Genomic DNA, 13,053 nt, shown 5'->3' with positions numbered 1-13,053 from the left:
GATCAAGGATGACTTGATTCCACTCTAGTTCTTCTCCAGTATTGAGGTGACTGATGAGAGAAATTGGGATCTCTCTGAAATGTTATTCTCCCTAAATTAGATCTGATTTTTGCCACCAAGATGTATGGGACCGAGCCAACGGAGGATGGTCTATGCAACAGGTGGAGTTTTTGTTTACCTGTTCAAAACGGGTGTAAAAAGACATTAAGCTCATCCAGTAGAGATGTGTCGATGACAGAGATTACCCGAGATAGTTATACTGCACAGAAACCAACCCTTTGGCCCAACTTGTCCATGCCGACCAAGATGTCTCATCTAAGTTAGTCCCATTTACTTGTGTTTGGCTCATATCCCTCCAAACCTCTCCAAATGTATTTTAAATGTAGTTATTATACCTGCTTGTGCTGCTTCCTCTTGCAGCTTGTTCCATATACCGTGTGAATAGGTTGGCCCTCAGAGTCCCAATATATCTTTCCCCTCTCACCTTAAACCTGTGCCCTCCAGTTCTTGATTTCCCCTTGATTTCAGCTTGTGATGACCTTTGGACTTTGTCACAATCACCTGGCATTCGGTTGATTGAATTGACCCTCTGGTTTGTGTTGGAATTCTCCTTGGTATGCCTGAAAGCCTTGTACAGGTTGTAGATGGCCGCCTGTACAGTGCAGGATCATCCTTTGTGAAAACCACAAAGCTGGACTTTATTAAACGGTGAATCTCCCTGTTAATCCAAAGTCTCTAGTTATAATAGCCCCAAATTATCTTTGCCGGCATGCAGTCATCAACTCTTTTCATGATGAGACCAGTGACAACTGAAGTTTACTCATTCAGGCTGAATGAAGTGGTCTTGAACATGTTCTAGCCTTCCCACTTAACAGGCCTTCAACCTCTTCAGACCGCTGCTGTATTATTTTCTCAGTCCGTGTCTCGCACTTCAATCTCTGTCTGTAAGGGAAGGAGCAGCACTGACAGATGTTAAGCCTGGCTGACATGAGGGCAATAGATGGAGCGATAGGCATACTTGATGGTGGTACAGCAGTTGTCAAGTGTGTCAAGACCCCATGTGACATGCTGATGTTAATTGGATAGTACGTTCCTGAAGTTAGTCTGGTTGCAGTCACCGCTGTTGATATTCAGTGTATTTGACCAAGTATAGTTGACGACAGAGTATAATTTGTCCAGTGCCACTTTGGAGTTGGCTTGGGATGATATGTAAACCGACAAGATGGTAGAGGTGAATTCGATGATGTATGAAAGGTACTACATTTTATGAGCAAGTTTTCAAGTCAGGAGAGCAGACCTGTGCCAAGGCGATTTCAATTATCAAAAAGCAGCAGCTATCGCCACTGCCATTTCCCTTGTCTGAGGATTCCGAATGGCCCATACAATAATTGGAGAGACCATTCCTTCCATTTTAATAAGTTTTAACTTGGGTTGGCGATAGCTTTCATGCTCTCTGCTTCGTAGTCTTTGACCTAATCCTAATCTATACGCTGAGCGATCAATGAATGTGATCTCGCAAGAAATTGCTAAAACTGGAAAAAATAGATCTGAATGTATCGTGATATTTCTCCAAATTGGTTATAGCATACAATTAGGAAAATCAAAGACCATTACTGACACACTCCTTAATAAGTTTAAAATGTAATATTTTCTTCTTGCCACCACATACCAATCCTTGACGAAACAAATCACACAAACTGCGCTTGGATTTCAAATTTACAAATCAGCAGCCTTTTAGGCAGGACATTACTTCATTTAATCAATAGAATGGATTGCACTGAGATAGTGAGCAAAAATTGCACCACTTTGGCAGCTGTATAATTTGCATTCTTGATCACTGTTCAAATTGTCTCAGCCGTGAACATTAGAAAGATTCCCCATTCTTCCCCCTAACACCTGTAGTGGCAGATTATTATATTGTTCAACAGGTCACTCTGTTATCTCTCTAGCCACTTAGGAGACAGCATGGCATTAGGAGAATGTCGTATTACGCATGTGAGCTCTTCACGAGACTTACAGAGCTTCTCGAAAGATAAATCTTCATTACACAGTCTTTTGATTAATAGTTTTTTTATTTTTGAAGAAAAACAGTAAGATATTCATCCAACCTTCTCTGACTCGTACACTTTAATCTTCGTCAAACTCCAGCATATCGCTTTTAAACGTTAGAAAACTCCTCGTGTCTCAGCATCGCTCCACATGGTCGAAGGATATTCCTTCCTACCATGTTGAGCTCCAAAATTAAACTAAAAAATCTAACTTCTGCGCAAGTATCCCAGCAGCAAACACGCCACAGACTACATAATAAATCCCACCCACATAATTACAGGCTGGCAAAATTTAAGGGCAAATGCCATCATTTATGACACACAAGATAAAGCCAAATGGCCACAACAACACCCTTCCCTGTGTTCCGCCACACATAACTCGCACCTATTTTTCCCCTTCCACCTACATTACTTCCTCTAGCTTCACAATTCTTCAATCCTTTTGTCTCGAACCTTTTGTCTTTTCATCTCTGTCCTTTGACCATCATCTATTTATCAAACCCCCCCTCCCCCCCCCCCCCCCCCCTTTACCTGCATCAACCTATTTACCAGCCTGGCTTTGTCCCCACCCTCCGTTTCCCCGCTCTCTCTTCCAGTTTTCTTTCCCCCACCCCACTCACTCACAACTGAAGAAGGGTTCCCACCCGAAACATCTATCTATGTTCTCTGTTGATCCTCTGAATTACCCAAGCACTTTGTCAGTTTTATTAGAAAGTAGAATCCTGGCTCGAGCACTGTTTCTGATTTAGAGGATAGGTCTAAGAATTGTACAATATATCAAAGTGAAATAATTAGAATCGAAAGTAGAAGAATGCTTCCACAATAGAATGTACAGATTATGTTGCTGAAGAGCGATAATTTAAAGTTCTTGCATTGTCCTTGTTTTCTAATTTATTTTACTGCACCTGATTATTAAATTATCCTGTCCTGAATTTGTAGGCAAAAAAATAACAGCTAATTAAAATACAGTATTAATAGTTTGAAATGACCTCATAATTTGTGTTGGGGAAGATATACAAAGTGAGACAGAGATTGGTTCAAGTTATTGGTTTATTTATGTTACTCTACCACTGAGCCTGTAAAAATAGGAACTTGTCATAGACCTCCAATGTGTATCAAAGCACTTCTTCAATTTCTTGTAATACATGTTAAACATACTCTAGAAATAATCTGATGGTATAATATATTTTTAAATAGGTTTGTTGTCCAATAATCTTGTATTTGAAGACTAATTTGTTTATTAACTAATAATACTGATTTAGTGGATTGATTTGCAATGGATTCTGTCTCAGTACTAATTTTATTTAAACTTGTCGAAACATATGGGTATATTTGTTTATTTACAATTAGCATCCTTTGATTAGTGCGGGTGTCAGGGGTTATGGGGAGAAGGCAAGAGAATGGGGATGAGAGGGAAAGATGGGTCAGTCATGGTTGAATGGCGTAGACTTGATGGGCCTAATGGCCTAATTCTGCTTCTACAACTTATGAACATATGAACCTACTTTAATTGCTATATAACAACAGCATTCATGTTAATGTACCTGTCTTTAATTCCTGAATTTCATGTGGTAAAGTACAGAATTAATTTGAACCCTGGTCATAGGCCATCTAATTTGTACCATATTATAAAGAAGTGCACTTTTTGTACTGGTTTCAGATTTGGATTCAGATTCAATCTTTATTGTCATTGTGCAGTGTACAGTACAGAGACAACGAAATGCAGTTAGCATCTCCCCAGAAGAGCGAACATAGAATAATGAGCAATAAATATATTTACGTACATACAGTAGTAGTAGTGCAATTTATCTGGGGGAGGAGTGTCCGGGGGGGGGGGGGGTGACTGGCAATCACCAAGGTGCAGAGTTAAGTAATGTAACAGCCGCTAACGGAGCCGTTAACGTCTAAGATGCCACTTCTGAGCTTCCCCAACAATTCAAATCCTTAAATTGTTTCTGGATATGATGATGGACGGCAGTATTGAATTTCACAAAATGCCCTCAGTGCTGCATTATCTGCTTACACTTTTAAGGTGAGTGACGAAAAATGCAGCATAAACAATTGTTAACCTTTACCTCTATCTTTATTTGTTTCAGAGCCTTTTTGTTTGGCAAACTATCCATCGGCCTTTCACAGTGTGATGTTTAACCCGACGGAACCCAGACTTCTGGCCACTGCAAATTCTAAAGAAGGTGTAGGTCTTTGGGACATTCGCAAGCCACGAAGGTGAAATGCATCTCGGCTCGTAATTTATTTTTGGAGGTTTTGCTTTGTCACTTAAGGGCCATCCATGTAAATAATTATTTGACTTAGGGAGAAGTGGGTGTTGTGACTATAATCCTGGAGCTAATTTAGTTGATTACAATAAAAATATTGAATAAAAAGTTGCAGTACTTAATCTTCTTGTCGTGTCGCACCACTTTTCCAAGCCACTGCATACACAGGCTCTGGCATGTGGGTTGTACTTAATCCAGCAATACTTAATCAGGCTGCATGACATTTGGTTCTGAGCTCTTCTTGAAATAATTTACCAAACAAATTGCAGATCATGCTGGTGTTGCTTATTACCAGGCCACCTTGTTTCATTTGTAGGATTAGCCAAAGGATTGTGACCACGTTCTTGAATTCATCAGTGAGGCCAGAAATTAATCTTTTGCCATGTGACCTAATGTTGCCTGTGTTGAAATTATTTTTTTGTTTTGCATTGTAAATGTAATTATTGCTCATAACTTGCATTCATTTTAGTTCTAGGGCATCTCTTTAGACTGGTTGAAAATAAATTGTACACCTAAATGCTTTATACAAGATATTCCTACACTAAATTCGGGATTTTTTTGAGTTGAATCCAAATGTGAAGTGTGGACTCGTTTGGTATTTACAGTTCATTCTGATTATATTTCACTAGTTTCAACTAGTTTGCTATATGTAGGCCATATTACTACATGCCAATTCAGATGGGAGCTTTGATGTTGGTTTCTGTTTCAATTATTTGTGGACTGTAAAATGGTTAAGATGTAACCGCCGTGGAAACAGGCCCTTCGGCCCAATGAGTCACACTCAGCACACTAACACTATCCTACACAAACTTGGGCCAATTTACAATTGTACCAAGCCAATTAACCTACAAACATGTACGTCTTTGGTGTGTGTGTGAGAGGAAACTGGAGATCCCAGAAAAAACCCACACAGGTCACTGGGAGAACGATCAAACTCCATACAGGCAGCACCCTAAGTCAGGATTGAACCCGGGTCTCTGGCGCTGTAATGATGGTTGTTTATGCCAAGCAGATGGATTTATACCGTTTCTCCATAATTTTGGAGTAATTACTGATAAATGCTCAAATGTTTGTTTATTGTGGATAACCTTTTTTGTAACCATTTGTTTTAATTAATGCAGCTCATTACTTCGTTATGGTGGGAAACTTCCCATGCAGAGTGCCATGAGTGTCCGCTTCAACAGCAGTGGGACCCAGCTATTAGCCTTACGCCGTCGTCTGCCTCCAGTGTTATACGACATTCATTCACCACAGTCGGTGTTTGAGTTTGATAACCAAGGCTATTTTAACTCCTGCACCATGAAGAGCTGCTGCTTCGCTGGAGATCGTGATCAAGTAAGTGAAAGCTGTTTAGTAAATGATAGTCACATCTGTTTGGAAATTGGAGTATGTATCTGTTGACATAATGTTGCATGAAAAGAAATTGTTCAATTGTTCAGTTAATCTACATTTGCTATGGTGTTGATGCATAAATATGCCATCATGCGGAAAATTTTGCTTTCGGAATTTGTCGAATAGCATTAGAACTGCATGCAAAATTGTCATGGGTCTGCACGTATGAATTTCTTTTCTTAATGTTACTATTAAATGGGGTGAAGTAAATATATCTGAGATTGGATTCTCTCAAAGTGAGATGGTTATGTTTCTTTAATGTACATCTAGGACATATTTTCAATGTATTTCAACAATAACTTATGTTGATATTGTTCAATGCATCTGTATGTTAGTAATGTCTAGTTAACTTGCTATATTTGTGTCTCCCTATCTAGGGAGAGAGATCTATATTTGAGTGAGCTTTTTAACTTGATCTAGTTAATTATATTTAGTGGCATAGTTTTAATGAGTTCTAACAAAGCTGAGCAGTGATTTAGCCTTTCGCAAAAGGTGACAATGAGAACAAAAATATGCATGTTATAAGCTGGCAGAAGAGTTATACTATTTGGCATTTGAGCAATGTAGCTCACAGCATGCAAACCAGTAGATGTATGGGGCTGTAAAGACGGGTGATACAATTTGCTGGTGATAATTCTCATTTCTTTTTGTATACCATCCCCCATTTTAACATTACTTGTGCAAAATGATCTTACACTGACGACAAAAGAGCGGATCGCTCTGAGCCTGTTATTCATAGCTATGCTGTGCACTGATGCATTACAGAACCATTTTTATTTTGATGTAGAGCCTGCACAGAATGTTTGGAAATGATAATTAAGACCTGGAGATTGAATTTCTTCCTTCACTTGAGCATGAAGCAGGTTATGAAAAATCAAGCAGAAGCTCCCCAAAATAGTGACATTTAGAGCATTTGTTTTCTCTTTTTTTTAAAAAAGGTAGTAATCTGGTTTTCACACGGACTGCTGCCTTAATTTGTGTCATACATGGTTCCTGGTGTTAGTTGGCTGCAGAAATCTCAGCTGGTACATCTTTGCCATGGGAATTGTGTCACATCTGCATGGATGCATTTTCCAGAGCTCAGTAAATATGCTCAGGAATGAGGGACATTATGGAGAACAGGACGGGGTGAGCATATTTCTTGACTGTGCATTAACCACCCCCATCCCAAAGGTGCCAGTGACTATCTAGGCCCATGCTGCAAGCGCATAGAGTAAGGCATGGGCCTGTTGTACAATGAGAAGTCTGTGACGCAGATGATCCATGAAGTCTTCCATAAGCATTGAAAATCAACCAGTTATGTAACATGTTGGAAATTTAAGGCTCAAGCAGATAAAAACACCGTAGTACCCATTTGGGTCATTTAATACATTTCCCATGTGGAACTTGCTTCTCATTTTATTGGGAACTTAAAATATAGGTTGTAGTTAACACTTTCTGCAATTTTTGTCAATGCTAGGTGTGGGGCATATTAATGTCATTTTCAAATTTTTTTAAAAACACGTGCTGGAGGAATTCAACAAATTGAACAGCATCTGTGTTTGGAGGAGGAGTAGTGTAAGGAATTGTTGATGCTTTTAATCGAGGCCCTGCATCAGGACTGAATGGCAAGGGAATGGCCAGTACGAAGAGGATACACTGGGGGTAGCAATGTTACAAAATTTTGAGATTTTAAAAATCAAGTCTGCAATTTTCCCATCAGATAAAGCATAAAAAGAAGTTTAATTTGACACCTAATTCACTTTCATATCTTCAGTATTAAAAAAGTTATGGCCATTTTCATAATCGGAAATTAGCATCTTGTTCCCTATTGATTTTCCATTGACTTAACACAAAAGCTGTGATCGAGGACAGTCTAAAGCCCATAACTTTATTAAAAATTAAGAGAACTGAAAGAAATGTTCAGTTATTATAGATTGAAGCATTCTGAAACAAATATTAAACAATCTTACTTGGATGACCTGAAATTAAAGCATATAATTAGTTACCCAATTGTAGCTAATTCCAAAATTCAATTACTAGATCTAAACATCTATCCATTTCTTAAGGAAAGATTAACATTTTTAAATAGCCTAAGTGTCCAAAGAACATTCACACAAGAATTCAGAATAAAACATGATTTTTAAATCTCATTGACATTAATTTATAGGCCAGGGAATTAGTGTTCAATTGCTGTAAATTAATGGCCATTTAAATCAGCCATTAAATGGGATTTTGTGGAACGCGCTGGTTTAGAACGCTGCCATTGCGGTGAATTTGTACCCCATGTCGGCATTCAAGATACTGCCGGTTCAGATGGGCCCCCAAGTCAGCTACTCGCAACATAAAATTTTGTATAAAGGGATCTTAAGAAGCCCTTTTTAATGTAAAAATAAACAACCTACCTTCCGTTGTCCCCTACATGAGATCCGTCCCGTTATCGGGGTTCGCGGCTTTAGAGGATGATTTTTAATTTACTATAACAATTAAATAACCGAATTTAGTTTAAAAATACCTGCAGCGAATGAACCTCGCAGCGATTTTTCGTCAGCAACTAAGTAGGCTGAACAACATCGATTTCAACAGCCTAGAGAAAATCGCGTTTTAAACCCACCCCCTCTCAAAGGCGCCAAAGTCGCGCACACGGGCAGCGGCAGAACTGCAGCGCTGCTGAAGGTACGTTTTGCAATATACCTACTGGGGGTGAGATGGGCCAGTAGGTGATAGATGAACCAAGGATGGTGGGGGATTATTATGGACAGATCTGCAATCGGGTATGTCTTATCTTGAAAGATACAACTACATAGAAACAAGGAAATGCAGATGCGGTTTACAACAGAAGAGACAAAGTTCTGGAGTAACTCAATGGGTCGGGCAGCATCTCTGGAGAACATGGATAGGTGACGTTTTGGGTTAGGACATTTCTCCAGACTGATGAAGGGTCCCGACCTGAAACGTCACCTCTCAACGTACTCCAGCACGTTGCGTCTTCCTGTACACCAATGTATCCTTATCCTGCATTCACATGATAGACACAAAATGCTGGAGTAACTCAGCGGGACAGGCAGCATCTCTGGAGAGAAGGAATGGGTGACATTTTGGGTCGAGCCCCTTCAGAACAACTTGCATACACATGCTCATATTAAAAATAAAAAGTGGCCAATCCTTTAATGTATCTCCCAGGCTGCATGTACTAAACCTGTAATAGTTGGCAACTCTGTTCCCATTGCTCAGAATATAATAAAAATGTTAAGTACAGTAAACCCTCGTTATAACAGACCATGGGAGGGAATGATGTCCCTTATTGCCGATTATCTGCTGACCGAGTAGTAAGCTGGCAATAGGTCTGGCCTGGATGCAGCCGGGGAGGTGGTGCGGACCGGTGTCAGCAGCCCAGCCTGCAGGTGAAGGTTGGTAGGTCCAGCTTGGGGACGGCCGGGTAGACCGTGTGGGCTGGGTAGACAGTGTGGGCCGGTGGTGATGGCAGTATGTCTGGCCTGGAACCAGCTGGGGAAGGCAGTGTCGGCCGGGCGTTCCGTTGGCAGCCCAACCTCGTGGTGAATGTCAGTAGGACTGATCTGGTTGAGGTGGTGGTGCAGTGGGCGGTAGCTTTGTTGGTCCCGATCTCAGAGAGACTGGGGGTGGCGGTGAACATTGGTGCTGTGTTTTCCGGCCCCCCTGTGGTTCTCGGCCTCATGGCAGTCGGGTGCATGGTGCAATCCTGTAGTGGATCTGTACGCAAAACATCAGCTATCAATGCTCTCCAGTGATGCTGCCTGACTTGTTGCGTTTCGTTTGAAGCAATTGCTTGTCAATTTCTATGATCTCCACAGTGTAACTAACAGCCTGTGTTCTTAAAGGGACAGTGGTATCCAATTATTGTAAGGACCCTCCGTCCGCTGTAACCAAAATCCGTTACAAAAAGGTCCATAATCTCCAGGGTATTAGTATTAATTAGTATATGTAATATAGATATCTGAGCACTAGATGGTGCAACAGTTTAGTATTCCAGTGCACTATGTTATTCTTTATTGCATTTTTTCTTCTTCACTGAATTAATTGGCTGACTGATGTTTAGTTTTCATTTGATTACATTTATTATAGCTACATAAGTAACTTTGATTTTTAATTATTTTGTGTTTGGATTGCACATTTACTTTTGTCATGTGTTCTCAGTCTTTAAAGTTTTAGGAGGCATTTAAGGCTAAAACAGCCCAAAATATTTCCTTGACAAGCATCTTTTCAAAAAATATTTTAATTGCACAACTGAAACTCTATGGATTGATTGCCTTAAACAAATTATAATGTGGGCTTTTGCTTGCTAAAATAAGTTGTCACCAAGAAATGAAGTTCTTGTCTATGTATCTGTCCAAATGTCTTTTGAATGTCTTTCTTGTACTTGCCTCAACCATTCGGTCTATCAGTTCATTCCGTATGTACTGGATGGTGCTAATGGAGGTTAGTGGATTCATAGACCACTGCAGGTTGCAGATTCCTTTTCCTGCACATTGAAGTGGGGAATTCTGTCGGTCAGATTTTCAACACTTGGCGTCTGTTCTCCCCCTCTGTACCTGGCATGTTCTGTAAATCTGAGTCTTTGGGCCAGATACATTTTGGTGAATCATACCATTCCAAGGGTTGTGACAAGGTGCATGGTGAAATGTTTCCTATAGTGAGAGAATCTCAAACATGGACATGGTTACAAGATAAGAGGACAGCCATCTGCTCAAAACGAGAATAGAATGTGTTAAGTTCATCAGGGAGGGTTGAACTATCGCCAGCATTGCTGCCTGACTTTGCTTTGCAGCCTGTGAAAAATTGCCAGAATTTGCAGAATTGGGGATACAATCAGATTGGCCATGATCTTATTAAATGGCAGAAAAAGCTTGATGGGCCAAGCGCTCTCCTTGTTCCTATTTCATACATAACCATGTTGACTTTTCTAGTTGTAGATTTCTTCGCCTGGGGAAAGATCCTCTCCATAGAAAGTTGTATCTTTTAAAGATGTCATGGAGCTGCATAGCACAGAAACCGGCTCTTTGGCCCTCCTTGTCCATGCTGAACAAGTTGGCATATTGGACTAGTCCCACTTACCTGCGTTTGGCCTGTGATTTAAATTTAAGCTACTATATAAAGGCACTTCATAGAATATATTCTTCATAGTTCCTTCAATTTATTTGAACACATTTCTGCTTGGGAAGCTAACAGTGGCTTTTTTTCTGTTTGAGGCTCAAGAAGAATTTAGGAGACCAACATTGTGGGAGCTGTTAATTGTATATTTCCTATTAAACACTGGTAATCTAGATTTAGACTGGTTTTGAACTAAACCTGGGCATTTTCAGAACAAATGGTATAGGCCAGTCTGTTTGGGTTAAGCATTTGTTTTGGAACATTACTTTTTAGAATGCTCACATTGATTGTGAAACTATTAGCACTAGGCCATAAAAGTCTTGCATGCAGTAAAGTCCAATTACTATGCTATACACTTTACAGTATTTCATCACCCGCTCTCTCTGGTTGCAAATTGCAATGACTCATTTGTTTCAAGTAATTCCTTATCTGTTTTAAGATTTTGAATTCACATTATTGGTTTAATCTACATTTGCAAAGCTGAATGTATTTCCTATTGTTTCCTGAGCAAACAGTTGTGTGGGAAGGATGTAGAAGAGAAATGGAGGACATTTAAAGGAGACATTTTAAGTGTACAGAATCTTTATGTCCCTGTTCGGCTGAAAGGAAATAGTAAAAATTGGAACGAGCCATGGTTTTCAAGGGAAATTGGACACTTGGTTCTGAAAAAGAGAGATCTACAATAATTATAGGCAGCATGGAGTGAATGAGGTGCTTGAGGAGTATAAAGAATGTAAAAAGAATCTTAAGAAAGAAATTAGAAAAGCTAAAAGAAGATATGAGGTTGCTTTGGCAAGTAAGGTGAAAGTAAATCCAAAGGGTTTCTACAGCTACATTAATAGCAAAAGGATAACGAGGGATAAAATTGGTCCATTAGAGAGACAGAGTGGACTGCTATCTGCAGAACCAAAAGAGATGGGGGAGATTGAACAATTTATTTTCTTCGGTATTCACCAAGGAGAAGGATATTGAATTATGTGAGGTAAGGGAAACAAGTAGAGTAGCTATGGATACTATGAGATTCAAAGAAAAAGAAGTACTGACACATTTGAAAAATATAAAAGTGGATAAGTCTCCAGGTCCTGACAGGATATTCCCTAGGACATTGAGGGAAGTTAGTGTAGAAATAGCAGGTGCTATGACAGAAATATTTCAAATGTCATTAGAAACGGGAGTAGTGCCCGAGGATTGGCGTACTGCGCATGTCGTTCCATTGTTTAAAAAGGGTTCTAAGAGTAAACCTAGCAATTATAGACCTGTTAGTTTGACTTCAGTGGTGGGAAAATTAATGGAAAAGATATTTAGAGATAATATATATAAACATCTGGATAAACAGGGTCTGATTAGGAACAGTCAACATGGATTTGTGCCTGGAAGGTCATGTTTGACTAATCTTCTTGAATTTTTTGAAGAGGTTACTAGGGAAATTGATGAGGGCAAAGCAGTGGATGTTGTCTATATGGACTTTAGTAAGGCCTTTGACAAGGTTCCTCATGGAAGGTTGGTTAAGAAGGTTCAATTGTTGGGTATAAATACAGGAGTAGCAAGATGGATTCAACAGTGGCTGAATGGGAGACGCCAGAGAGTAATGGTGGATGGCTGTTTGTCAGGTTGGAGGCAGGTGACTAGTGGGGTGCTTCAGGGATCTGTGTTGGGTCAACTGTTGTTTGTCATGTACATCAATGATCTGGATGAAGGTGTGGTAAATTGGATTAGTAAGTATGCAGATGATACTAAGATAGGTGGTGTTGTGGATAATGAAGTAGATTTCCAAAGTCTACAGAGAGATTTAGGCCATTTGGAAGAATGGGCTGAAAGATGGCAGATGGAGTTTAATGCTGATAAGTGTGAGGTGCTACATCTTGGCAGGACAAATCAAAATAGGACGTAAATGGTAGGGAATTGAGGAATGCAGTTGAACAGAGGGATCTAGGAATAACTGTGCATAGTTCCCTGAAGGTGGAATCTCATGTAGATAGGATGGTAAAGAAAGCTTTTTGTATGCTAGCCTTTATAAATCAGAGCATTGAGTATAGAAGTTGGGATGTAATGTTAAAATTGTACAAGGCATTGGTGAGACCAATTCTGGAGTATGGTGTACAATTTTGGTTGCCCAATTATAGGAAGGATGTCAACAAAATAGAGAGAGTGCAGAGGAGATTTACTAGAATGTTGCCTGGGTTTCAGCAACTAAGTTACAGAGAAAGGTTGAACAAGTTAGGTCTTTA

General features: G+C 39.8%; 1 protein-coding gene across 1 annotated transcript in view; it reads left to right on the top strand.

Moving 5' to 3' along the window:
- dcaf5 (DDB1 and CUL4 associated factor 5) overlaps positions 1 to 13,053 on the top strand; it is a 58,941-nt gene that overhangs the window by 27,128 nt on the left and 18,760 nt on the right. Inside the window, exons 5-6 of the mRNA XM_033026857.1 lie at positions 4,145 to 4,274; positions 5,446 to 5,659. Of these exons, the coding sequence (XP_032882748.1) occupies positions 4,145 to 4,274; positions 5,446 to 5,659 (344 nt within the window). The remainder of the gene's footprint in view (positions 1 to 4,144; positions 4,275 to 5,445; positions 5,660 to 13,053) is intronic.

This window comes from Amblyraja radiata, chromosome 9 (assembly GCF_010909765.2).
Source record: "Amblyraja radiata isolate CabotCenter1 chromosome 9, sAmbRad1.1.pri, whole genome shotgun sequence".
Taxonomy (NCBI): domain Eukaryota; kingdom Metazoa; phylum Chordata; class Chondrichthyes; order Rajiformes; family Rajidae; genus Amblyraja; species Amblyraja radiata.
The sequence above is the reverse complement of the archived record's forward strand: the minus strand, read 5'-3'. Positions and strand labels throughout refer to the sequence as shown.